Here is a 25,700-nt window from a genome sequence, read left to right on the forward strand (position 1 = left end):
CCCTGAGCCTTCCCTGTCTGGCCCTTCCCTCCTCTCAGTCATAGTGACAGCCCGGGGTGGGGGGAGCCCCCAGAACCCGGAGCCGGATTTTGCCTCTGAAGATCACTTCCTGTTTGACCCTGGCCAACTCACTTCACCTCGGCCTCAGTTTCCTCCCCTGCAGAATGGGGGGAGAGTTTAGACTAAATAGATGTTATGGTCCCCCCCCCCCCCCACTCCAGTTCTAACTTTGGATTTCATGATTTATTTTCTGCTTATTTTCCTTTTCTCTGACTGTCCCCTCCCTCCACTGTCCTTCCTCTCTCCATCCAGTTTCGTATCTTTGTTAGGCCCCGGCCCCTCTTCTCCTCCTTTTTCCTTTCCCCTGTGTTTGGGTGCCCCCTGGGCTGGGGGAGCGGGCCCTGCGTGCCTCCTCTCCCTCCCGCCTTTTATCACTGAGCATTCCCGGCACGCGGAACTGGGGGAAAGGTGTGTGTGTGGCTGTGTGCAGGAGAGAATTCTGGGCCAGGCAGCTTCAGAAGGGGCCAAGGAGGGCGGGGGCTGCAAGGAGCGAAATCCCGTGTCCGAGGGCTAGAGCTGGACCAAGAGCGCCGGGACTCCTGGAGGAAGGTGGTACCAGGAAGCGTGGCCCTGGAGCCGGTGGCTGGGCCGGGGCCTCGCTGGTGGGCGGCCAAGGACAGAAGCCCGAGATCTCCTTGAGACGTTGGCAGGCCAGGCCCCGGAGGCAGGGCAGTGTGGCCAGGGTCAGGGCATGGGGACAGACATTCCAGGCTTACGTGGCTCATTAGGGGTTTATTTTGTTCTATTTAAGAATCTGTTTTATTAAATTAATATAAAAATCTTTGTAAATCTCTATGTACATCTGGTCCCTGGAGATTCCAGGAGGGGAGTCCCCCCTTCCGGTCCTGTGCTACCGGAGAGGGGCAGCAGCTGGGCAGCCCTGGTCCCTCCTCTGCCCCCGGAAGTCCGGCAGCCGCCCGCTCATTAGCCAGATACCCAGGGCGCAGCTGGCAGCCCCAGTCCGGAGGGGAGGGCTGGTGCCTGCTTGGTTCCACGGGCCTCCTGGAAGAGGCTGGTGCCGCCCCGTGGCAGGCTCCCGTCCCAGGGGATGCAGGCGTCGCGCCGCCCTCACTGGCACTTGTCGTCGCTGTCCGAGGGGCTGCCCTCGTGGGGCGGGCTGTGGCGGGGGCGCCGGCCCCACAGGGAGTGCACCTCTGTAGTTTCCGTGTCGCTGCTGCTGGTGGCGCTGTCTCGGAAGCTGGCCAGCGGCGGCCTGACTTTGACGCCCTGGGCTGTGACAGATCCCTCGATGGCTTTCCGAAGCTGGAAAGGGGACAGAGGATGGTGGAGGAGGGGGAAGAAGCCCTGTTTCGAGGCTCCCCTCCATCGGGAGAGAGAGGTGCCAGTGGGGCTTGGGGTGAGGGGGGCAGGAGAGCAGCCACCGGCTCTTACCTCCTTAAGCGTGACGATGCCGATGAGCCGGCCGATGCTGGTGACGTAAGCGTGGTCCACTCCCAGCAGCGAGAAGATGGTGTGAGTCTATGGGGGCGAAGAGGAGAATCAAGCTCGTTAGAGAGCCCTGGCCCGAGATCCTGCAGAGGAAGTCACCCGGGGCGCACAAAGGCCCCCTGCCGGGCCTTTGTCCGCTCTGGCCTCCCAGCACCCCCCGGCTCCCCCAACTTCCCATCCGGGAGAGCTTTACGGAGAAAACAGCCAGGAGCACAGCGCTGGGGAGGAGGGACGCTCCGGGCTCTTAGGAAAACCAATTCCTCTGCACTAGAGTCAGAAAATGCGATCTTCTGTCTAGTCTTTGTCTCATGTGATGCAATTTAGCCCACTTTCCACTGTTCTCCTTAGGGGAAATGGCTCTTCATTATGAGATTTTCTTTACTGGTGCAATCTTATAGCCTTATTTTCTTATTCTTTAATCTTTTTCCTCCTCGTGGCTCCGATCTCACCATCCATTCATTCTCTCATTCATTCCACAAGCATTCATTAAACTCTTACTGTCTGCCATGCAGATAGTGGGAGGGGGGTGTTCTGTTCCCCTTTGGACCTTCCTGCTCTTTTTCTTATTTTTTAAAAAATACTTCCTTTGTCAACAAGGATGTGAGGTCTTGAGTGAATCACTCTCTCTGAGCCTCAGTTTCCTCCACATCAAATAAGAGAGTTGGGCTTGAATGGGCTCAGGCTCTAATCCAAGATGATCTCATCCACCCCATTCATTTTACAGAGGAAGAAAGCTGACTGTCACAACAGAAACCCGGAGTCAGGCAAGCTCCAGGGGTCACATCGTCCCTAAAGTTCCCAGCTAGACGGGACCTCTGCAGGTGCCCCACGAGTGGCCGGCCTCCCCCGAGGGGCACCCACCACCTTTCCAAGAAGTGAAGCCCCCTTGGGGATGGCTCTGCCCAACATCCATCCCAAATCGGTCTCTTGGCAGCTTCCTCCCACTCGTTGCTCCTGGTTCTGCCCTCTGAGGACAAGCAGGAGAAAGCTAAGCTTTTTTTCCTCTCACTGGACAGCTTTTCACGCACTTGATGACATCTAAACCTTCTCCAGGCTAAATCAATGTGGCCATTTCCTCGCGCTGATGCTCCTATAACTTGCGTTTAAGACTCCTCAGTATCATGCTCGCTCCTCTGGATACCCTCTAACGCACACTCTGTAGAAACCCTCTTTACCAGTGGTGCCCTGAACCAAACACAACACTCCAAATAGGGTCTGACCAGGGAAGAGCGTGATGTTCGTATCCTCTCACCGATCTCTCTGGTGTTGTCTGAGATCGTCTCGGCTCTTTCACATCACATTGTTGATGTATATATGAACTTAACGGTTTGCTAAAACCCACAGATTCATATATATATTTTTAATTCCCACATCTTTCTCTGCTCTCCAGCCAAACCTCTCCTATCTTGTAGTAATGGAAAAAATTTTTTTTAACCCAAATACAAGACTTTTCATTTATCCCTATTCAGTTTCAAGCTAGTAGAGTGAACTTTGAACTGACAAGATCTTTTTAGACCCGGACACGGCCTACACGATAGCATCTTTCTTAGCTCGGGGACATCTACAAATTGGATCAACATGATTCCGGTGTCTTTATCCAAGACGCTGAACAAATTTAGAGGGCACAGGGCCAAAGCACAGATGTCTTGGACACTCTGCTAGGGCTTCCTTCCAACGTGACAGAGAGCCATTAATGACTCCCTTTGGGTCTGACCACTGAACCAGCTCTGAGTCTATCTCATTGTACTATCATCTCACCTGTGCCTTTCCAACTTTTCCTCAAGAATTAGCGTACGATACTCTGTCAGATGCTCTGCCAGAAATCAGACAAACTTTATTGGCAGCATTTCTGTTAGAACTACCAACCTACCAATCCTGTGAAAAAGGAAATGAGCTCCATCTGCTATGTCCAGATCTTAATGAAGCCTGGCTGACTTAGTGATCACGACTTCCTTTTTTAGATCTTCCTAGACCATCCTTTTAATATTACATCCAAGATTTTTTTTCCCACAAAACCAAGTCAAACTTAGGGGCTGGTAGTACATGGACCCTTTTATGTTTCCTTTTTCAAAAACTGGTCTTGGAGTCAAGCTCCTTCTGTGCTTTTAAAAAGTCACTTAGCCATCGTGAGCCCCTTTTTCTCATCTGTTCGGTGGGGATAATCATACCCGCAGCATCCGTTTCGTGAGGTTGTTGTGGGTAAAACCATGTCGTAGGCCTTAAAACACTCTAGAGGTGTGAGCTGTTTGTTGGTATCATCAGTGCTGCCCTGATTTTTGGTTCCCTGTGACCTGTCAATCCTTCTTTATTGTGCTTGGGTCTCTGCAGTGCATCAGCATCTTTAAATTTATTTTTTGTTTTTCCTCATACAATATCCTGGAAAGAAGACTGGACCAAAGGTTCTAAGAATTCTAGGTTCCAGACCTGCTTCTGCCACTTAGTAGCAGCTTAGGCGAGTGTCTTTTGTCTTTCTGGGACGCAGTTTCCTCAATTACAAACGAAGGGACTGAATTAGGGGGACGTAGGGGACCGTCCTGCTCTAACCGTCTTTAAGACGTCTTATTTCCCAGCTAGAAGTGAGCCTGAAACTTCTCATGGCAACTTGCCTGGGCTTCCTCTGCCTCTCTACCAATGGACTCTGTCCTGTTCTGTCCTGTCTGTGTGGGGAGCTTGACCGCTCTGGCCAGACTAAGCTCAAGGAGGGCAGGCCCGGTGTCCCTTCTGTACCCTGATGGCCCCCACAGTGCCCTGCAGGCAGACAACAAATGTTTCTGGAATTAAGTGGAACCAAGGTTAATTTGGAAGGCCGTGATGCCGGGCTCCCTAAAAGACAGACAGGAAATATGGGCTCTGGTCCTGACTCGGGCCCTGATCAAGGCCGAGTCAGTCAGTCAACATTTATTAAATGCCTACTATGTGCCGGGTACTGTGCTAACTGCTGACACAAAGAGTGGAGATCTCAAAGTTTGCACATCTCACTGGAGGAAGTAGCACGAGTCAGCTCTGGCTTGAGAGGATGCTAAGTCACTGCACGTAGCCCAGCTCAGACTCAGTTTTATCACCTTTAAAATGGAGATGATAACAGAACCCACCCCCCAGGGTGATCGGGAGGGTTCAGTGAGATCACACTTATAAAGGGCTTATTAGCCCAGTGCTTGGCACACAGTAGGCACTTAATAAATGCCTGTTTCCTTCCTTTACCTTTCTGAGCCTCGGCCTCCTCATCTGCTACTCCAGAGGGTTGGACTACGTGGGCCCGAAGGCCATTTCCGGCTCTGAACCCAAGACTTCCCCCTGGGGCAGCGACTATGGCTTTTCCATCCCCAGTTTCCATTTGACGGGGCCAGTGCTGGGTGACCAGTACTCTGTCCACTAATACGCGGCCTCTCTCTGGCTATAAAACAGCAGCGTCGAGGCTGCCATCCCTACCCCTGACAATGTTTGGAGGCCCAAAGGGCAGGGACTCCGGGCCTGGGCTCAGATCCTTGACGCCGCTTATTATTCCACTGATGTCGGGTGAGTCACTGAAGCTCCTCGGGAGCCCGGCCGGCTCACAGTAAAACCAGGGCTTGGAGCTGGCCCAACATCAGGAGTGAGGCTGGCCCACCTTCCTGGCCTCCTCTGCTTCCCTTCCCCCATGGCTCCTCAGCCTTTGCCCAGATGTCTGGGGGGACTCCTCCATCCCCTTCCACTCAAGGAGGGGCCGGCTGCAGCAGTGGCCTAGACTCTGGGCCCTGGATCTGGCCCCGAGCCCTGGATGTGGCTCTGAAGCCCTGGATCTGGCCCCTGGGCCCTGGGTCTGGCCCTGAAGCCCTGGGTCTGGCCCCGAAGCCCTGGGTCTGGCCCCAAAGCCCTGGATCTGGCCCCTGGGCCCTGGGTCTGGCCCCGAAGCCCTGGATGTGGCCCCAAAGCCCTGGGTCTGGCCCCGAAGCCCTGGATCTGGCCCCCGGGCCCTGGGTCTGGCCCCACGCCAGCTCCGCCTTCAGCTTGGGGAGGAACTTTGGGCCAGCCACATTCCAGTCTGAGCCACAACTTCCTCACCTGTAAAACGGGCTTGATGATAGTAATTACATGGCCTCTCTCAGGGACGGGGAAGGTTTTGTTGCTGAGTCACTTGAGTCACGTAGGACTCTTCCTGACCCCATTTGGGGTTTTCTTGGCAAAGATGCTGGAGGGGTTGGCCATTTCCTTCTCCAGCTCATTTTTACAGATGAGGAAACGGAGGCAAGAAGGGCGAAGGGACTGGCCCAGCCGCACTAAGTTACCGTCAGGGGCGGGATTTGAACCCGCATAAATGGTTCTGCAGACCCAGCACTCGGCACCACGGCGCCCCCTAGCGCCCACGCAGAGGGTTTTCTGCAAGCTAAAAGGGGGCCCCAGAACCGTGGGCAATGATTCTAACTCCTTCCTGGCCACCTGGGCGTCCGCGGGGCTTGTGCCGCAGCCTCCCAGCCTCCCTTCTCTCTAGTGTCCTCGGCTCACAGACCGAGCCCGGAGGGAGCCTTGGGGGGACCCCATTTTACAGAGCAGAAGACTGAGGTTGGGGGGTAGGACTTCGTTCTCCCGGGTTCACCCAGTAACCAGCGGAGACGGGATTCGAAGGCGGATCTTGGCTCCCCGAGCCCACTCTTTTGTGGCTTTTGTTTCTGCGGCTTCTGGGCCCCGAGGAGTCTGCCTGGCCATTGTTGGAGCCTTCTTGGTCTCCGTGTGGAGGCTGGCCGCCTCCACCCTTTGGGGCGAGCCTGAATGTAGCTGGCGTCGGGCCGGCCCCTTGGCCGCCTCTGCCTCTCCTCCTCCTCCTCTGCCTTCTGCCCGTTCTGCCCTCAAATGTTGCCAGTGGCGTGGCTGAGGGCAATGGGGGCTGGGGGCATTGGGGGCTGGCGGAAGGAGCCGCGCGGACCGGGCTCCAGATCCGGCCTCTCCCCCAGCAGTGGGGAGGGGGCGCCCCGAGCACTGCGGAGGGGGCTTTAGGACCCCACTGTCCGCCTCTGGCGTCTGATCCTCTCATTGCCCCCGAGGCCTCTCCCCTTTTCTACCTGTTCTGGGTGGTTCCCCCCTCACCCTCCCAATCCCAGGATCGGTGCCCGTGGGTGTTCAGAGCTTCCCAACCTCCTGGTCTTTGTCTCCCTGGCTCTGGAGCAGCCTCCCGGCTCTCTGGCAGCGCCTTCTCTCCCTCCCTCCTTCCCGAGCCGCCTCTGACCCCAAGTTCCTGGCCCTCCCCCAGCTGCTTTCCCCCCCTCTCTGGTTGCCTCAGTGCTGAGCCTGAATGGATCCTTCACAAAAAGCTCGGCAGGCGGCCGAGCCCTGGAGGGGCTGGGAGTGTCCCCCTTCCCCTCCCCGCCGGGGCTGGGGCTGCGCCCCCGCCCCCCCTCCCCTCCCGGGCTGGGACTGTCCCCCTTCCCCGCCCCCCCTCCCCTCCCGGGCCGTCTGCAACGTCCTTTGCAGCTGCGGCCAGTCAGTTCTACCAGCCCTGGGTACTGAGTCCGGGGCCAGCTCCTAGGAGCCGGCGTTCAAGACTCCTCCCCCTCCCAGCTCCGGGGGCTCCGAGCCCGTCCCGGCTCCTCCTCCCAGCTCCCGGCACTGGCCAATCCCGGCTCCTCCGCCTGGTCCCGCCTCTCTGGGCGGGGCTCGGCATCTGCTTACCTTGTGCAGGGACGTCCTCTCCACCAGCTGGAAAGGGGCCGGGTCGATCTTGCAGTCACTAAAATTCACCGGCTCGTCCAGCTGCTGCTCCTCCCATTCCAGAATCTGGGGAAGGGGGGGAGTGAGGGGGGGTCCCGGCGGCTCCCTGCCCCCCCACTCCCGCTCCGGCCCTCGGGGCGCTCACCTCGGTAGCCGTCATCTCCACGTCCAGGTCGGAGTCGCTCTGGAAGAGAAGGGGGAGATGGGCCGGGCCTGGCCGCCGGGCCGGCTCCTTCCGCCCCGCCCTCCCCGGCCCGGGGCCGGGAGACCCGCAGGAGGGGGAGGGGCGGCCGCACTTACCGCCACGGAGATGCGCACCCTCTTCAGCTTGCGCTTGTCGCCCGCTTCCGACTTTTCCAACTTGGTTAGGGCCAAACCAGAAAGAAGACTATTATGGGATGGGGGAAGGGAGGGGGACACTGAGCCCGGGCAGCGGGGGCGGGGAGCGGAGCTCAGGGCGAGGGAGCGGCAGGTTAGACAGAGGGGACAGCCGGGGAGGGAGGCCGGGCCGCGCAAAGCTGGGCGGGAAGAGGGGGAGGGGGAGGGGTCTGGGGTACCTCCGAGCTTCCCTCTGCTGGGGGGCTGGCGCAGAAGAGGCTCCTGAGGGCGATGCCCGCTGGCTCGTGGACCCCTGCGGGCCAAACATGCCCCCCCAGTGAATCGGAGAGGCCCCGGGCCGGCCGAGGGGGGCGGCCCTGCGCGCCTGCTTCCCCTCCCCCACAGGGTCTCCCCCGGGTGGGCCCCGTCTGCCAGCTGGGACAAAAGCCACGGCCGAGGCGCTTCATCGGATGGGGGAGGGGAGTCAGACTCACCAGGGGCGCTTTCCACCCCAGGGCTGGGCCCCCGTTTGAGGGCAGGCTTCAGTGGCTTTCGTGGCTGCCCCCGGGCGGGCGGGACTCCGGATTCCTCGCTGCTCACCTGCAAAGGACCATGGGAGTCCAGACCGAGGGCGGCAACCCACCCCCCACATTTAACAGATAGGGAAACTGAGGCTCAGCAAGGCTAAGTGATTCAGGAGCACAAGAGGAGAGAATGTCAGGGGTACCAACCCCCCACCTTTGATCTAGACCGGGAGGGTCCTTCCTCTGAGGCTGCCCAGGGCCTCCTGGCCCTGCCCCCCAGCCACAGGTGGCCCCTTCCCTTCCACTGGGACAGTCCCATTAGGCTCCTTCACAGAAGTCACCAGAAGCCGGATCCTCTCAGTTTTCAGAGTGGAATCGAGGCCCTTATTTTCGGCCGCTCTTCATGGTGTCCAGTTCTTGGTGACACCGTTTGGGGTTTTCTTGGCAGGAGAGTGGAGCCCTTTGCCCTTTTCCTCCATCATTTGGCAGATGAGGAAACTGAGGCAGGGGCGACTTGCCCGGGCTCACCCAGCTCGTCAGCGTCTGAGGCCAGATCCGGGGCCCGGGGCCCTCGGCCTCCTGGCTGTCCCCAGTTTTCCATGACTGGCCCCCAGTGGGAATGACCAAGGCCCTGACTCCATAGTCACCGGGCTTCTCTCTGTTTTGTCCAGTCCGTATGAACTTGCACCCGGCTCCCCCTCGCTGCCCCCACATCACTCCGGGGCCGAGCGAGACTCGTGCCCTTGCTCCACCGAGAAGCTGCGGGAGCGGCCTTGGGCCCCTTCCCCTCCCAGGAGGCCGCACTCACCTGGAAGTGGATGCTGGCCTCCGGCCCCTGGGAGTCCTCCTGTTCTGGTGGCGGAGAGACCTGGGCGGCCCTCTGTTCCCGCTGGTACTGCCTGCGCCGGGCAGGGCTGAGCTGGGCGCTGAGCAGGGCCACCACCTGGGAGCGCTCCATGGATCCCAACAGGATCATGGACTCTGCGGAGAGGAGGGCCCGTGAGCACGGCGGGCAGCGCGGGAGCACGGTGGGCAGCGCGGGAGCACGGTGGGCAGCGCGGGAGCACAGCGGGCAGCCCGGGAGTACAGCAGACAGCCCAGGAGGAGGGCTAAGGGAGCCTGGGAGCACGGTGGAAAGCGCGGGAGCACAGCGGGCGCCCGGGAGCACAGCGGGCAGCCCGGGAGCACAGTGGGCAGCCCGGGAGCACGGCTGGCAGCCCGGGAGGAGGGCTAAGGGAGCCTTCCATGGCTTAAGCATGAGCCTCCTGGCCATGTCTTCTATTTACGGGATAGGAAACCGAGGCAGCAAGGTGTGACATGGCGGCACAAGAGGATACAGGGAAGGGAAGGTCGTTGCGGGCCACCCCTTCTACAGGAGAGGAAGCCGAGGCTAGGGAGGCTCACGGATTGAGAGACCCCAGAAGCCAAAGATCCAACCCCTGGATTGTAAAAATGAGGAAAACCTGACCAAAGGAGAAGGTCACGGGGTCACTTAGCACAAGTTGTGATTTGGCCAAGATTATGGAACCCAAGCCCCCCGAGTCTGGCTCCAGCAAGAGGAACCCTAGAACCTCATGTAGCTTTCCAAAGTCTGGCCCCAATCAGTTCAACATGTAACTGGAAAATGTTAACAAAATAAACATGCAGTTCCTCAAAGATAATAATGGGGGGGGGGTTGTGGACGAGCAGGATCCATCTCTAGCTGAGCTACTGACTCAGCCCCCCTTGCTAAGTTTTGGGGGGCCCCTTGGGCAGGCACGCTGCCCAGTCTATTAGCCTTTCCCAAATTAATTCCTTTAAATGCTTAAAATAAAATTCATAGGATTAAAAAGGAAACCAAATAGGTGAAAATACAGTTGTCAAGGTACTTTTTTTTAAAAACCCAAGGTCAAGTTCGTGGACCCTAGATTAAGAACTCCTGATTTAGGGGCAGCCGGGTAGCACAGAGCACCAGCCCTGGAGTCAGGAGGACCTGAGTTCAAATCTGGCCTCAGACATTTAATTCCTGGCTGTGTGACCCTGGGCAAGTCACTTAACCCCAGTTGCAAAAACCCCCCAAAAAACAACTCCTGATTTAAATCAATTGCTTTGTTTTTTGCAGGTTAGGAGACTGAGGCTTAAGGGATGGGGTGACTTGCTCAGAACTAAGTGGAAATGTTGACTACGAATTCTGTGCCCTTTCCACGACCTGGGATAAGTCTCAGTAGGTATCAAGGGGCAGAATTACGATCTGAACTCAGGCCCCTGTGTCTGGAGCTGGGAGGAGCCTCAGAAGCCGCCTGGCCCAGCCCCCATCATGGGACACCGAGAATGGGGAGATTCACCCCAGCTTACACAGCTGGTCAGTGTCAGAGAGGGGGTTCTAATCCGGGCCTTCCACACTTGGAGAGCAGCCCCTCAACCTAGAGCACCACAGTCTCCTGGAGAGAAGTTTCCGCCAAGACTCATGGGTAATAAAGGTCAGAGGTGAGATTTGAATGTGGGTCCTCTACAACTTGGTGGCTTGTTGTGGCCATTGAAGTGACCCAGCAGCGCCACGCGCCCCACACGGTGCTCTGGAAATACCCGGCGAATGTTATTTCTCTTCTCATCTACCGCGACCAGGCCCAGCTGCCCCGGCCCCGGCCACCGCCCGGCCCAGCTGCCCCAGCCAGACCCCGGCCACCGCCCGGCCCAGCTGCCCCAGCCAGACCCCGGCCACCGCCCGGCCCAGGTGCCCCCCTCAGCCCGCCTTTACCTGAGGACTCCACGAGCGCCAGGGTCCGGCCCTTGGTGTGGTGTAATGCCATCCGAAGGTCCCGGAAGGTACTGTTGAGGGCGATGTGGGGTACGTCCCGCACCATGATGTCCTCGACCCGAACCCGGTACTGCCTGGAAGACAAGAGAGCTGGGGCAGCGATGGCAGCAGGGAGGTCCCGAGAGGGCTCCGGAGCGGAGGGTGAGGAGGAGATACCCTGCAGACAGTCTTCTTCCTCCCCATTTTACAGATGAGGAAACTGAGGCTCAGAGAGAAGAAGCTCATTCAAGGTCCTAGAGGGATGGGTGGATTTCCTCAAGATCAGTGCAGGCGTGGGGAACCCGCTGGAAACACCCAGGACCTTGGTAGCCTGGAGTCGGGGGCTTTGCCTGGAGTCGGGGGCTTTGCCTGGAGAATCTAAGCTCCTTGAGGACAGGCCCAGTTGGGTCTCCTTGCCCGGCCCACTTTGCAGCAGACTTGTGATTTCACTGAGGAGGAAGCTCCTTCTCCCAATGGGAGCACGGTCATGGTTCCCGGCGACCTCAGAGGTCAGCTAGTCCAACCGAGGTTTACAGGGAGGGGAACCAGAGCCCAGGGAAGTGCCCGAGATAATCTGTGTGCAAGGGTGGGCGGGAACCCGGAGTCTCGGTGCCTGCTGTGAAGTGCAGGTGGCGAAGGCCCCATGACCTGGGCTGGAGAGAGGTGGCGGCCTTACTACGGGGGCTGCGGGAAAGTGCCGACGCTGCTTTGGGGGCATCAGGAAGGGAAGGGATCCTGGGGGGCAGAGAGGGGCCCCTGGGAGAGCAGTGGCAGAGCCAGGGCCAGATGGGGCCATCCCAGAGTTAGGAGGGGCCAGGGCGAGCCCATTTTCCAGCCTGGATCTCAGGAGAAGAGGCTGGGGCCTGAGATGTCCAGGGACAGGACGCAAGGACGCAAGTGAGCAAGGCTCAGAGTCACTGAGCGGGGAGGAAGGGGAGGGGGCAGTCTCTGGGACCGATCCCGGGACTCTGGGCTCTGAAGCCACAGGCCGATGCCGAGACCAGATCGTGTCCCTCCCCTGTTCCCCGCCCCAGGCCCATCCCCCTCCCCCCCAGCGGCCCCTCCGTACTGGTGTCGGCCCCAGCCCAGCTCGGGCAGGTAGGGCAGCTTCTTGATGCGGATGATGCTGTCGTAGAGGGAGGGCTGCAGGCTCTGGGCCACGGCGTTGGCCAGGATGACGGCGATCATGACGGGCAGGATGTGCGCGATCTGGCCCGTGAGCTCAAACACGATCACCGCCGTGGACACGGTGTGGGTCACTGCCCCCGACAGCGCGGCCGCGCCTGCAGGAGAGCACCCACGTGTCCCGGGGAGAGCCCCCAGTTATCCCATCCCCCCCACACACACAGGGGGCAGATGTCACTGGGACGGGCCACACAGGTGGCCACTGCGACGGTAACTGCACAACAGAATGTAACATTCTAAGGCAGGAAATCTTTCCTCCCTCCCTCCCTCTCTCCCTTCTTTCCTTCCTTCCTTCCTCCCTTCCTTCTTTCCTTCCTTCTTTCTTTCCTTCCTTCCTTCTTTTCCTCCCTCCCTTCCTTCCTTCTTTCCTTCTCTCCTTCCTTCCTTCCTTCCTTCCTTCCTTCCTTCCTTCCTTCCTTCCTTCCTTCCTTCTTCTCTCCTTCCTTCCTTCCTTCCTCCCTCTTTTCCTTCTTTCCTTCTCTCCTCTCCTTCCTTCCTTCATTCTTTCCTTCCTTCCTTCCTTCCTTCTCTCCTTCCTTCCTTCCTTCTTTCCTTCTCTCCTTCCTTCCTCCTTCCTTCCTTCCTTCCTTCCTTCTTCCTTCCTTCCTTCTCTCCTTCCTTCCTTCCTTCCTTCCTTCCTTCCTCCCTCTCTCTCTTCCTCCCTCCCTCCCTTCCTTCCTTCTCTCCTTCCTTCCTTCCTTCCTTCTCTCCTTCTTCCTCCCTCCCTCCCTCTCTCCCTTCTTTCCTTCTTCCTTCCTTCTTCCTTCCTTCCTTCCTTCCTTCCTTCTTCCTTCCTTCTTTCCTTCTCTCCTTCCTTCCTTCCTTCCTTCCTCCCTTCCTTCTTTCTTTCTTCCTTCCTTCCTTCTTTCCTTCTTTCCTTCTTCCTTCCTTCCTTCTTTTCCTCCCTCCCTTCCTCCTTCTTTCCTTCTCTCCTTCTTCCTTCCTTCCTTATTTCCTCCCTCCCTTCCTTCCTCCCTTCCTTCCTTCCTTCCTTCTTTCCTCCCTCCCTTCCTTCCTTCTTTCCTTCTCTCCTTCCTTCCTTCCTTCTCTCCTTCCTTCCTTCCTTCCTTATTTCCTCCCTCCCTTCCTTCCTTCCTTCCTTCCTTCCTTCCTTCCTTCCTTCCTTCTTCCTTCCTTCCTTCCTTCCTTCCTTCCTTCCTTCCTTCCTTCCTTCCTTCCTCCCTCCCTCCCTCCCTTCCTTTTCCCTTCCTTTTGGTGCCTCGGGTGCATCTCACAGAGTAGATGCTCCATAAAGGCCTCCTGATCGATCACTTGATTGAAAGCCTAAGAAGGGAGCGCTCTGGCCCTGGCAGAGAAAGGCCTTTTGCTGCCAGCAGGTGGCAGCAGAGGCCAAGGAGCCGAGAGCCGGAGCCTGTGGCCCAGAATCCCGAGAGAAGTGGTCCCGGGGGGCTGGGTTCTGGGGGCGCCCTCACCGACCACGGCGTAGCCCCCGGGCACTATCCGGTAGGTGCTGCTGTCCGTGTGGATCCCGTCAGGGAACCACGCAGCCATGCTCTCCCCGACCAGGCGCCCAAACGCTGCTCCTGGAAGAGAGGGTTCCAAAGAGCAGCTCGGAGCTGCCCCCCCCCCCCCGGCAGCCCCGGGTGGTCCCGGCCAGCACCCGGGCGTCCTCGGCCCACGGCCCCAGCGCGAGGGTTTCGGGGCCACGGAGCCGAGAGCCGCAGGGACCGGAGAGATCCCGGGCCAGAAGGGGAAACGAGGGCTGCAGGTGGGAAGGCCCCCCTTCCCTCCCATCCCCCCATTTAGCAGGTGGGTGGGGAAGAGGAGCCCCAGGAGGGGTGGGCGGGGCCTGGAGAGGTCGGTCATCTAAACTCACCAATCACAAAGACCGGCATGAAGGCTCCACAGGGCACAGGGATGGTGGTGGCCAGAGCCGACATCCAGAACTGCGGAGGAGGGCAAGGGACATCCCTGAGGCCCGTCCCGTTGGGGTGTCCAACGAGAGCCTCCCGGCTGTCTCTGCCTCGAGTTTCTGCTGACTCCCACCTCTGCTCAAAGTGATCTCCCGTAGGTGCAGCTCTGAGCATCTTAGCTCCCTCCTCAACCCTAGTGGCTTCATCATCACCGTCATCATTATCACCAGCATCACTATTGTCATCATCATCACCATCATCATCACCGTCATCACCACCATCATTATCATTATCACCATCATTATCATCACTATTGCCATCATCCTTATCATCACCATCACCACCAATACCATTGTCATCATCATCACCAGCATCACTATTGTCATCATCATCACCATTATCATCACCATTATCATCACCATCACTACTATCACCATCATTATCACCACCACCACCACCACCATCACCACCATCATTGCTAGCACTTACATAACACTTTAAGTTTTACAAAGTACTTCACAAATATTCAATCATTTGATCCTCCTAAGAACCCTAGAAGTCATATCATCACCCCCATTTTATAGATAAAGGAAACTGAGAAACAGAAAATTTCGCTGACTGGACCAGGGTCACGCAGATGCCAGATGTCTAGGACAGGATTTGAACCCCTAACCCTGAGTCTTTTGCTTTATCTCTGTACCACCTAGCTACCCCATCATGGCAGGATCCCACAGAACGGCCTCTGGCACCGACCGCCCTTCCCAAGCTGCCTCTTTCCTGCCTTTCTGGTCTTGGACTTTATCTCCCTGCACACCCTCTAGGATCCAGAGTGGCCTCCTACCTGCTTCTAGCCTATGACATTCCAGCTCTCACCTCCGAGCCTTTGCCTTGGCTGTCCCCCACGCCTGAAGCACTGTCCCTCCTCACTTCCGGGCCCCCCTTTCTGTAGGAGGCTTTTTGTTTAGCTGCCAATGACATCTTTCAGCCTGTTTTGCGTCTGCTCTTGAGACTTGAGAAGAGCTAATATTTATCTAATACGGTTTGCAAAGGGAACGTGTGTGTGAGTGTGTGTGTGTGTGTGTGTGTGTGAGTGTGTGTGTGTGTGTGAGTGTGTGTGTGTGTGTGTGTGAGTGTGTGTGTGTGTGTGTGAGAGTGTGTGTGAGTGTGTGTGTGTGTGTGTGTGAGAGTGTGTGTGTGTGTGTGTGTGTGTGTGTGTGTGAGTGTGAGTGTGTGAGTGTGTGTGAGTGTGAGTGTGTGTGTGAGTGTGAGTGTGTGTGAGTGTGAGTGTGTGTGAGTGTGAGTGTGTGTGTGAGTGTGAGTGTGTGTGTGAGTGTGAGTGTGTGTGTGAGTGTGTGTGTGTGTGTGAGTGTGAGTGTGTGTGTGAGTGTGTGTGTGTGTGTGTGAGTGTGTGTGTGTGTGAGTGTGAGTGTGTGTGTGAGTGTGAGTGTGTGTGTGAGTGTGAGTGTGTGTGTGAGTGTGAGTGTGTGTGAGTGTGAGTGTGTGTGTGAGTGTGAGTGTGTGTGTGAGTGTGAGTGTGTGTGAGTGTGTGTGTGTGTGTGTGTGTGTGTGTAAATCCTAGGGATTCACAGAATTGCCACAGAAGACAGCTCTGAGGGAGGTTTTTGGGGCCTTTCTGTGTCCCCCAGCACTTTGCCCAGTGCCCGGCACAGGGTAAGCGCTTCCGGCTGCCGGCTGGCCCTGGTGCTGGCAGCCGGGCGGGGGCAGAAAGCCGCCCGGGCCCTGGGCGGGCACCTGTGCAGACACTGCTGGCTGGGGGGCTCTGGGCAAATCAGGAACCTAGACCGCTTCCGGGGGTTGGAGTGAGAAGCGAATGAGAACCCCGGGGAATACTTTTTCACCTCCAAGCTGTGATCTGAACGTCAGCTCCTTGTTATTATCGTCATTAATCCTTCTCGCCACACGGGCTGTCCGGAGCTCCCTGGCCTAAGCCACTGGGGGCCGTGGGAGGGTCGGGGCTATAACCTGGCTCCCAGGGGCACTCGGAGGCTCTCCTCCGGAGAAGTGGGGGACAAGTGTGATCCCCATTTTCCAGATAAAGAGATGGGGGATGGTGTGACTTGTCCAATATCCCCTAATCTAAGAGAGGATGGTGACCTCCTTTGCCGCCTAGTCTGAGCCCTGGGATTGCTGCAGCCCTCCCTGTCCTTCCTGCTCTGTCCAGGACCAGCTTCCCCAGGAGAACGGATCGGGCCTGGGTTTGTCTGACCGTGGCTCCCGCTTCTGAGACCAAGCGGCAAGTGCCAAGAGCTGGGGTTCCGACTCAGGCGGCGCTTCCCACCGTACCGCCCGCCCCGGGGGGAGAAGGCCGCGCACCTTCATGAGGATGAAGATGACGAGGGTGAGGAAGACGTTGGCACGCGGCGGGCTCCAGGCCTGGGAAGTGCTGGGCATCTCCAGGTCCTCCTCGATGCCCTGGCTCACCCAGGTCCGGTTGTCGAACAGAGTGACCAGAGTCTCCTTCTGGGAGAGCTGAAAGTGGAGGGGGTTATGGGGCTGGAGAGATGGGCCAGGAGGGGGCCGCAGGCAGGGGGGGCCCTGGGAGGGAGGGGGCCGCAGGCAGGGAGGGGGCCCTGGGAGGGAGGGGGCTGCAGGCAGGGAGGGGGCCCTGGGAGGGAGGGGGCTGCAGGCAGGGGGAGCCTGAGAGGGAGGGGGTTCCAGGAGGGAGGGAGCCTGAGAGGGAGGGGGTTCCAGGAGGGAGGGGGCCGCAGGCAGGAGGGGCCCTGGGAGGGAGGGGGCTGCAGGCAGGGAGGGGGCCCTGGGAGGGAGGGGGCTGCAGGCAGGAGGGGCCTGAGAGGGAGGGGGTTCCAGGAGGGAGGGGGCCGCAGGCAGGAGGGGCCCTGGGAGGGAGGGGGTTCCAGGAGGGAGGGGGCCGCAGGCAGGAGGGGCCCTGGGAGGGAGGGGGTTCCAGGAGGGAGGGGGCCGCAGGCAGGAGGGGCCCTGGGAGGGAGGGGGCTGCAGGCAGGGAGGGGGCCCTGGGAGGGAGGGGGCCCCAGGTGCAAGGGGGGCCCTAGGCCTTGGGAAGAAGTGAGAGCTGAGTCCGCTAGGACTGCTTGGAGCCCGGTCTGAGGCGGGTTCTGCTCTCAGGCGGGCTCATGAGGAGGGAGCAGAGAGGGGGATACTGGGAAATGAAGGGCCTGTGAAAAGCAAAGGGCAGGAAAAGTTACCTGTCCAGCCATGAACTGGCCAAAGCCAGGCGGGAAGGTCAGGGTGGAGATGAGCAGGGTCACCAGCGCTGGGAAGAGCAGGCGCCTAAATATGAGAGAATCCAAGATCAGGGTGTCTTGGAGGCTGTTGGTAGGAGACTGAGGGAGCGAGGGAGCGGCTGCGCCATTGTGTAATAGGTGAGTGACCCGGGGTGCAGAGGGGCCTGAGGGGCACAGAGCCGAGGCTGGGGGGGCCTGGGGGGCCATGGGGGTGCAGAGCCGAGGCTGGGGGGGCCTGAGGGGCACAGAGCTGAGGCTGGGGGGGCCTGGGGGGCCATGGGGGCGCAGAGCCGAGGCTGGGAGGGGCCTGGGGGGCCATGGGGGCGCAGAGCCGAGGCTGGGGGGGCCTGAGGGGCACAGAGCTGAGGCTGGGGGGGCCTGGGGGGCACAGAGCTGAGGCTGGGGGGGCCTGGGGGGCCATGGGGGTGCAGAGCCGAGGCTGGGAGGGGCCTGGGGGCGACCCATCCTGAGCACCCCACTTTACAGAGGGGGAAGAGAAGCCCAGGGGTGGGAGTGGCTTGTGCAAAGCCGCACAGTGCGGGGAGAGCTGCTCTTTCTGAGCCTGGGACTGGGCCGGAGCCTCCTCCTGCACCTGACTGAAGGGCCCATGGCTGAGGAGAGCTGGGGATTCCCTGAAGATCCGCCCAAGAGTCTCTCCAGGATTCCTGGGTGGGGATCGGGGGCAGAGGGAAGCCATGCTCCCTCAGGCTGCTTAGTCGGGGGTCTTCCACGCTCTTGCCCTCGGGGGGGTGACTACACCACAGGACCCATCTCTGACGTTCCCTGTGGAACTTGAGGCAAATCTGCCCCGCCCCGAGCCTCAGTTTCCCCATCTGTACAATGAGGACTGCTGGGGGGCCTCCCGCCCTGGCTCCGCCCCGCCCGTCCCCAGGACCGCTGCAGGCAGGGCCGCCTCTCTTACTTCTTCATCAGGAAGCGGTTGATGGTTTTTTGCTTCCGCATCACCTGGACGATCTTGCGGTTCAGGTAGACAAACAAGGCCCCCCCAAAGCCGCTCGCAATTCTGGGGGTGGAGGAAGCGCGAGCATGAGGCAGAGGGGGCCCTGGGGCGCTCAGGCTCCCAGCCCTCCCTCTCCTCGCCCCCCTGCCCCCCTCCCAGCCCTTCTCGCCAAACCTCTGGGTCTCACCCGATGACGGCGAAGGCCGGCAGCTCCTGTAGGTCAAAAGGGAAGTCAAGGCGGAATCGCGTTTTGAAGAGGGCGGTGATGGTCTCTGGGAGGAAGGAGAGAAAGCAGAGCGAGGCAATCTTGGCCCGAAGGGTCCCCCCCAACTGCCTCCTCTGAAGTCCCTCGTTCAAGGGACGGGCGCCTCGGGCTCAGAGGGGAAGGGCCCGAGTTATCCCATTCTACGGAAAGGCCGGGAGATGCACTGAGGCAGTCCGCGTCAAAGGCAAGATTCGAACCCAGCTCTCTGCGCCTCCAGGTCCAGCAGCCCCTCTTTTCACTGGACCAGGGCGGGGCGATTCCGTTAACCTAAGCACCTACTATGTGCCAGGGCTTCTGGGGATGTGAATGTGGAGCCAAAAGCCAAACGGTCTTTGCCCCCAAGGAGCATCCGTTAGGCACAGAAACCAGAGGCTGGGGGTGCTTTTCTTGACCTGCGTTCGAATCCTGCTTCAGACATTTACCAGCTGTGAAACCCTGGGCAAGGCCCTAAACCCTCTCGGGCTCAGTTTGCTCATCCGTGAAAAGGACATAATAAGAGCATGTGGCGGGTCACATGCTGGACGTGGGGGGGGTCAAATGCGGCGGCGTTTGCCAAGCTCGGAGCCGTGGCGATTATCGCCGAGGAGACCCCGCCCGCGGACGTCACCGCGCCTCCCGGCCCCCGGACCGCCCGCCGCTACCTCGTCCCTCACCCACCTTCATCCCGATTCCAGACCGCCAGAACCCGGAAGATGAAGGCGCTGAAGGTGGCGGCGAAGAAGCCCCGCCAGTAGTTACGGACGGCGAAGAAGGTGGAGGTGACCTCGATGCTGAACAGGACTCCTGAGGGAAGGCAGAGGAGGAGGGAGGCGGGGCGCTTCCTTGGCTTACAGAGGTCCCTGACTCAGAGCTGGGAAGGGGCAGGGGCAGGATTCGGGCCTCCCTACCCTCAGGTTCTCCCTCTGGGGCACACCGCCCTGCCTGGGGCAGCAGGGAGGAGGGAAGCACCAGGCCAGCGGGGAGCTGGGCCCCCAGGGGCTCCTACCTCCGATGGGAGCCGCGAAGCAGCAGCCCACGCCCACAGCACAGGCGGCCGCCAGCATCTCCGTGTTCCTCGACTCGTTCTGGGGGGACCGGGGGACGGGGGGTGAGAACGACCAGCCAGACCCGGCGGCTCCTCCCGGCCCCCGAGACCCCTTCTCCCAGGGCCCTCCCCGAGCCCAGCTCTTTACCTCGTAGATGCCCCCAAAGAGGGAGAGGAACTTGCTGAGGAGGGCCGCACACATGCTGGCGATGTGCACAAAGGGGCCCTGGAAGGGAGAGGGGCCTGAGTGGGGGTCCCGCCCCCGGGCCCGCTCGCCTCCCCCCCCCCCCCGCCTCCCGGATGCCCTTCTGCGCCCACCTCCTTGCCCAGGGGCATGCCGCTTCCCAGGGCACAGGTCAGCCCGATGACCTTGGCCACGAAGGTTTTGAGCGTGAGGTACTCCTTCAGCACGACGCCCCGGAGAATGGTCTTCATCTCTGGGATCCCAGAGCCTGCGGGGAACGGCCGGTCTGGAGCTGGCCCCTGCGCAGCCCCCGGCTCCCACCCCCGGCCCTTCCTCTCGCCACGTTACCGACGGCTTGGGGGGCCAGGATCTGGGTGCATCCGGCCGAGAAGGTGATGAGGACCACGGGGTAGGTGACCCAGGCCAGATACTGCAGCAGGAGGTTGGTGTCCAAGCCCCGGGACATCCACTGCTGGGCTGGAAGGACACAGGATGCTGACTCCCAGCGGGCGACCTCCCTCCCTTCCTCCTCCCCCACGCACCCTGGGCTCCGGCTCCTATCGGGGACACAAGGACAGGACCGACTCCTCCCGGGGACGGCAGGCGAGGTGAGGGAGTGGGAGGGTGGGCACTGGGAGGAGGGGGGCCTTCGGAGGGCGGTTAGTGCCCCCGGGGGGGCCGTGCAGCGGAATGGTGGCAGCAGAAGCGCTCGGCGTGGTCCGGAGGGGGCGGTGGTTGGGCCATCTGGGGTCCAGCCTGGGCCTGGGCCCACACGGGCCTGGGCCTGGAAGCCAGGACTGAGCGTGGGGAGGGCAGTGAGTGGCGGGGGGTGTCGAGTGGAGGAGAGCCAGCAGTTCCGGGGACCCCGGCCAGGCCAGGCCACGGCACGTCAGTCAGTGAGCCCCCCGGTGGGAGCGCTAAGGAGCCCCCCTCACCCTGCAGACAGGCAGCAATAGCATAGTCCATGGCCCAGCTGACCAGCGCCATGAGCAGCCCCAGCAACACCAGGAAGATCCAGTCTTCACCAACCCTCGAGATCAGGAACTTATGACAGCGGACAGAGCAGACTAGGGCGAGGAAGGGAAGGGGGGGCTACTCAAAGCCGACTTCTTCCCCGCCCCCGCCCCCGAGCAAGCGAGGCTCCGAGTGCCTCAGCCTCTCTCTGGACAAAGCCCCCTCCCCCTGCCCTGGTCCCGTCCTTGCTCCCCCACCCCTGCCCCCGGTCTCACTGCGGCATCGGGCACAGCGGCTTTGTCCGTACTCCAGGAGCTCGGGGGCCGCCCGGGGAGAAGGGGGCCCCTTCCAGGGCTCGGCGCCCCCCAGCCGGATCCGGGCAGCCTCCTCCTTGGCAAAGGCACTGAGGTCCTGGGTGTACCGGCCATACATCTGGTGGGGGGGGAGGGGAGAGGGGCATCAGGTAGGGTGAAGGGAGGACAAGGACCCAGGAGAGCCCTGCACATTATCTCCAGCCTCCACCCGCCTCCTCCACCTGGGGCATTTCCAAAGGAGCAGGGCCGCAGAGAACAATAGAGACATTACAGTCTGGGGGTGCCGCCGGGCACCAGAGAGAGCGCAAGCCACAGCGTGTGGGCCCGCCTCCAGTGGGGACAGCCTCCTCGGGCCTTTGTCCTATGCCTGAGGGTCATGGATAAGGAGCGCAGCTCTTGGACAACTGGACAACGGGAGGTAGGAAGTCAGGAAGTAGGAGGAGAGAAGGTCAGGGAGCCCTGGGTGCCCTGGGGCACTGGACGGGGGAGGCCCAAGAGCCGAAGGCCAGACCCGCCCTGGCTTAGGGAAAGGGGATACTCCAATCCCTATCACGATGTTTTCTCTGGGCCTCCCTGGCCTGGGACTGCCTCAGCTGCCTTCCTAATCCTCTTTCTGTGACCCCCCCAATCTCCTCACCCTTCCCCAGTCCCGCCAGCCTAGCCAGAGGCAGAGAGAGACACACTCTCAGGGAATGAGGAAACCCCATTCTGCCCCCCAACCCACTCTGGGCCCCTACATCCCCTTTACAAGGCGGGGATAACTTGAGGGGATGTGGAGAACCTTTTCCTGGAGGTGATGGGGGAGATGATTTAACGAGCCAAGGTTCTGGGTTTAGATGATGGGGTGGAGGGGGGTGAGGAATGGGGAAAAATCAGTGAGCTACTGGTTTAGACCAGCCAAGCTGGGTGTGTGTGTGGGGAAGGGGGGGAGAGTAAATTCCGGCCACCACCCGCAGAGCTACATGACACAAAGGGCTCCTGTTGGGACTGAAATGTGGGGGGAGGCAAGTGGAGAAAGGAAAGAGACACAGAGAGAGGGAAGTGAGAGGGGAGAAAAGAAGGAAAAAAAGAAAGGAAGAAAGGGAAAGAGGGAAAAGAGAAGAGAGACAGAAAGGAGAAAAAGGGGAGGGGAAAGAGATGAGAGAAGGCACAGGTAAAGAGAAAAGGAAGAGAGAAGAAGGAAGGGGAGAGAAGAGGGAGAGAGGAGGAAGAGAAAGTGAGCAGGAAAGGGAAAGGGAAAGAAGGGAAAGAAAAGGACAGGAGCAAAGGAAGGAAGAGGAGAAGGGAGGGGAAATTGGAGACAACTCAAGGAAGATTAAGGGCTGAAAAAAGAAAGGAGGAGGTGAGAGAAAAGGGCAAGAAAGGAAGGAAAGAAGGGAGGGGAAATTGGGGAGAACTCAAGAGAGGGCTGAAAAAGGAGCAGGAAGAGGAGAGTAAAGAAAAGGGAAAGAAAGGAAAGGGAGAAGAGAGAGGAAAGGAAAGAGAAGAGAAAGTGAAGAGAGGGAAGACAACTAAAGAGGTGAAAGAGAAGAAGGGAAAACAGAAGTGAGAGGAAAGAAATACTAGAGAAGGGAATGAGAAGATAGAAAAAAGAAAGGAAAGGGAGACAAAGTGAGAAGAAAGAGAAGAAGAGGAGGAAGAAAAGAGGAAGTAGAAGAGACAAAAGGAAGGGAAATGGATGGAGAGAGGAAGGGAGAGAGAAAAGAGGAAGGGAAAGCAAAGAAGAATAGGAGGTAAAACGAGAACAGCTGGGTCCATGGCCCAGCTGACCAAGCAACATCAGGAAGATCCAGGCTTCACTAACTGAGAAAATAAAGGGGAAGGGGAGGAATAATGGAGAGCAAAGGAAAGAAAGGCTAGGGAGGCAAAGAGAAATCAAAAGGCAGAAGGAACGAGAAAAGGAGGAGAGAGAGAAAGGAAGAGAGAAGAGAAAGGGAGAGAGAGAGAAAGGAAGGAAGAATGAAGAATAGAAAGAAAGGAAATGAAAGATGATAAGGGAGAGGAGGGAAATGTAGTAAAGAAAGGAGAGAGAAAGAGAAAAAGAGACATAAAGAAGGGGGACAAGAGAGAAGTGGGGGGGACGGGGGCAGGAGGAGAAGGTAGGCTGAGCAGCATCTAGCAAAGAGGGGAAGGTGAGAGAGTAACTTGAGAGGAGGAGGCTTGGCTTTGGGTCCCAAAGACAGAACCGAAGGCAGATCCCTAGAAAGAGAACCCGAGAGGCAGAAAGAGGCCCTGGAAGGCAGAGGCTCTCAGGTTTGACCGCTCAGGGAACTCCTTGCACCTGAGAGCCCGTCCATGGTGCGGGTGGCTTTTCCTGGGGAAGTGTCCCCTAGCCCACCTCTCCTCGCCTTCCACTAGTCTCAGTCCCTTGTCTCTGTCCTTGTTCCGGCTCCTCTGTGAGCCTCTGTTCCCCAGCGAACCTCCCGTTGCTCAGCCAGCCTCCTGCTCCTCAGCTTCCTCCTAACGGACCCTGCTGGCCGGCCCCTCCCTCACCCCCTGTCTCCCCTGGCAGTCTCTGATCTCAGCGCTGGCCCACGCTGACGGCCGCTCCCCCTCGCTCCTCCTCTGCCTCTCCCCAGGACCCAGGTTCCATCCCAGCTGCTGGATTCTGACCTGGGGAGCACCCCCTTCCCCTGCTCGCCCTCCCCATGGGCTCTGGCAGGAGATAAATGGCAGCCGAGATGCCAAAGTGGATGGAGATCGGCCCAGTGAGTCATCCCGGCCCAGCGCCCCGGTGATCCCGGCCCCCTAATGGGGTCAGAGGACACCAGGGCCAGGACTGGAGCTGGGCCTGCATTCCAGCCCACCCCCCGGGGTCTGGCTTCGGGCTGGAAGGGACCGTCCCAAACTCCCCCCAACAATCCCTCCCCGGCTCTGGGCTGGGAGAGTCAAGCCAGCCGGGAATGCGGCCCCTGGAGGGAGGAGATGGAGCAGGAGATGCAGAGAAAGGAGCTGCCGAGGAGAAAAAGGTCAAGCGACCCTGGAGAGGTGGGGCCGGGGCTCTGGCTCGTGCCCAGGTGAGAATAAAGGAGGGGGTGGGGACAATCGTGCTGATCGGGGACATCTCGCCTGGAGTCTTTGTCCAATACTCCCGGCGTCCTCCGCTCCGATCTTGGTCTCTCCTGACAAGCCAGTCATTCGCCTCATGTGCCTCAGTTTCCCCACAGATTTTTTCCTACCTGCTCCCTTTGCGTGTGTGGTTGCGGGGGTGGGTGTGAAGGGGCTTGTGAGAAGGGGAAAGAGGCAGCTACGGCGACCGCCAGGTCCCAGGCAGGACCCCTGCCCCTGCCCCGAGCCGTAGCCCCCGCGGCCGGAGAACAGAGGGCTGGGACTGGCTCCGAGCGGTCCTTCACTTACCAGGGTCTGCTGGTACTGGAGAGCCCGGGGCTCCATCCCTTCCTCCGCGGCCGCCGCCATCTCCTCCACGTAGGGCAGCCTGGCCTGGGGCTCGGCTCCGACAGCTCCGCTCGGTGCCCCAAGCCCGGGGCCCCCGCTTCAGCGCCGTCCTCCCTCCCGGCACGACGCCCGGCGCTGCCCGAGCCTTGTCCCCGCAGGCTCCCGAGTGCCGCCCGAGTCCGGTGTCGTCTCCCCCAGTCCCCTCGTCTCCTCCCTCCCGGGCGGGCCAGGGGCGGTTCCCGAGGAGCCGCGCTGGGCTGGCCTGAGCTGGACGGGGCAGTGCTGCTCCGCCCGGAGGGGACGGCTCGGGCTCGGGGAGCGGCCGCGCCGCCCCCTCCCCCCGCCCGCGACTCTCGCTGTTACGGGGGCCCCGCTGGGGCCGGGGGGGCGCGGAGCGCTCGGACGGTCCGGCCGGGACCCCTCCTCTCTTGCTCTTCCCACTGGGGCGCTAGTCCCTCCCCCGGGGGCCCGCAGAGCTCCGCGGTTCCGCCCCCAAGCCTGGAAGAACCGGGCTGTTTTTAGACAAGCGGGAGTCGCCGTGACCTCGCCAAAGTTACCAAACCTCAGTTTCCAGGGCTGTCAGACGCAGACATTGTACCGAGGCGTCTGAGGTCCTGCCCAGCCCGAGAGCCGGGACTGAGCTACCCCGAAAACCTCTAGAGGGAAATCTGCGCTCCTAGGCAGGGGGGAGGGGCGGGGGAGGGATCCAGCCCCAGCCAACGGGTCACAGTTCAAGGTGCTGAAGCTCCGGAGAGCTGGATCTGGGAGTGGGAAGGGGGTCGGGGACTCGGCCCCAGCCGGAGGCTTCCGCCCACGGGGGCCCGAGCTCCCACCGAAGCTGAGGTTCCTTATTCTCTTTATCTTCCCTCAGTCTATTGCAGACTCATCACTTCAGCACCTAGGGCTCAGGGGGCAAGTTCTGGAAGCTTCACTCAGGCCCACATGGGATTTCAGAGGAGAGGGGATTCCGAGCAGCTCTGTGTGGATCCCCCATCCTAAAATCCGGGTTGGAAAGACCAATCGCCCCATTTTACAAGTCAGTGAGCTGTCAGTCATCTCGGTAGCTGAAACAGCATTCTGATTCCAAATCCAGTCTCCTTCCGGAGCATCATCCTGTAGGTGGGAGCCCAAGGGGTTGAGGGCATAAACAGTTAACCAACGACGATCAGATGTTTACCATCTGCCAAGGAGAGTCCTTGCCGTCAAGGAGGAGAGGCTAAGAGTTCAAGGCCATGTTAGAGCTACAATAGCTAAAAAAAAAAAAAGTTCTTTAGATACCAAATGTCACCCACCCAACTTCTTTTAGACACCTGAAGTCACTTTCTACAGGGCCCAAATTTATGCATTTAAGTCCTCTCCACTACCTGCCTGACTGCCTCATTTCCAATGAAATTTCCGGTTCCAATTCTTTCTTCACCCGACTGTCAAGTCTTCTTCCTGTCCAGTCTTGAGTTTGATTCTCCTGTTCTAAAACTTTTAGTGGCTCCCTATTGCCTTTATTATGAATTTC

General features: G+C 59.7%; 1 protein-coding gene across 2 annotated transcripts; it reads right to left on the minus strand.

The window, feature by feature from the left end:
* Positions 1-772: 772 nt before the first annotated feature.
* Positions 773-24,297, minus strand: CLCN2 (chloride voltage-gated channel 2). 2 transcript variants are annotated; one of them, XM_051999937.1, is made up of 24 exons: positions 24,152-24,297; positions 20,756-20,912; positions 20,462-20,593; positions 19,875-20,003; positions 19,661-19,794; positions 19,491-19,568; positions 19,304-19,382; positions 18,976-19,101; positions 18,241-18,325; positions 18,015-18,116; positions 17,054-17,138; positions 16,203-16,358; positions 13,832-13,901; positions 13,428-13,538; positions 11,879-12,092; positions 10,771-10,904; positions 8,842-9,014; positions 8,004-8,109; positions 7,749-7,822; positions 7,492-7,551; positions 7,337-7,375; positions 7,153-7,257; positions 1,453-1,539; positions 773-1,323 (listed from the first exon to the last, which is right to left on the minus strand). In XM_051999937.1, exons 1-24 carry the CDS (start codon positions 24,209-24,211, stop codon positions 1,129-1,131), a joined length of 2,691 nt encoding a protein of 896 aa, XP_051855897.1. In that variant the 5' UTR covers positions 24,212-24,297; the 3' UTR covers positions 773-1,128. The 2 variants fall into 2 exon arrangements, with proteins under 2 accessions (XP_051855897.1, XP_051855898.1); XM_051999938.1 differs by lacking the exon at positions 20,462-20,593.
* Between the last annotated feature and the right edge of the window lie 1,403 nt (positions 24,298-25,700).

The sequence above is a fragment of the Antechinus flavipes genome, chromosome 4 (genome assembly GCF_016432865.1).
Source record: "Antechinus flavipes isolate AdamAnt ecotype Samford, QLD, Australia chromosome 4, AdamAnt_v2, whole genome shotgun sequence".
In the NCBI taxonomy this organism is placed as follows: Eukaryota; Metazoa; Chordata; class Mammalia; order Dasyuromorphia; family Dasyuridae; genus Antechinus; species Antechinus flavipes.

Coding starts and splice junctions, on each gene's coding strand:
- CLCN2 (XM_051999937.1), bottom strand. CDS start 24,211: ATGGCGGCGGCCGCGGAGGAAGGGATGGAGCCCCGGGCTCTCCAGTAC. Junction 19,383..19,490: donor TCTTTGGGGGCATCTACGAG/GTAAAGAGCTGG, acceptor CGGTCCCCCCAG/AACGAGTCGAGGAACACGGA. Junction 7,258..7,336: donor TGGAGATGACGGCTACCGAG/GTGAGCGCCCCG, acceptor CCCCTTCCCCAG/ATTCTGGAATGGGAGGAGCA.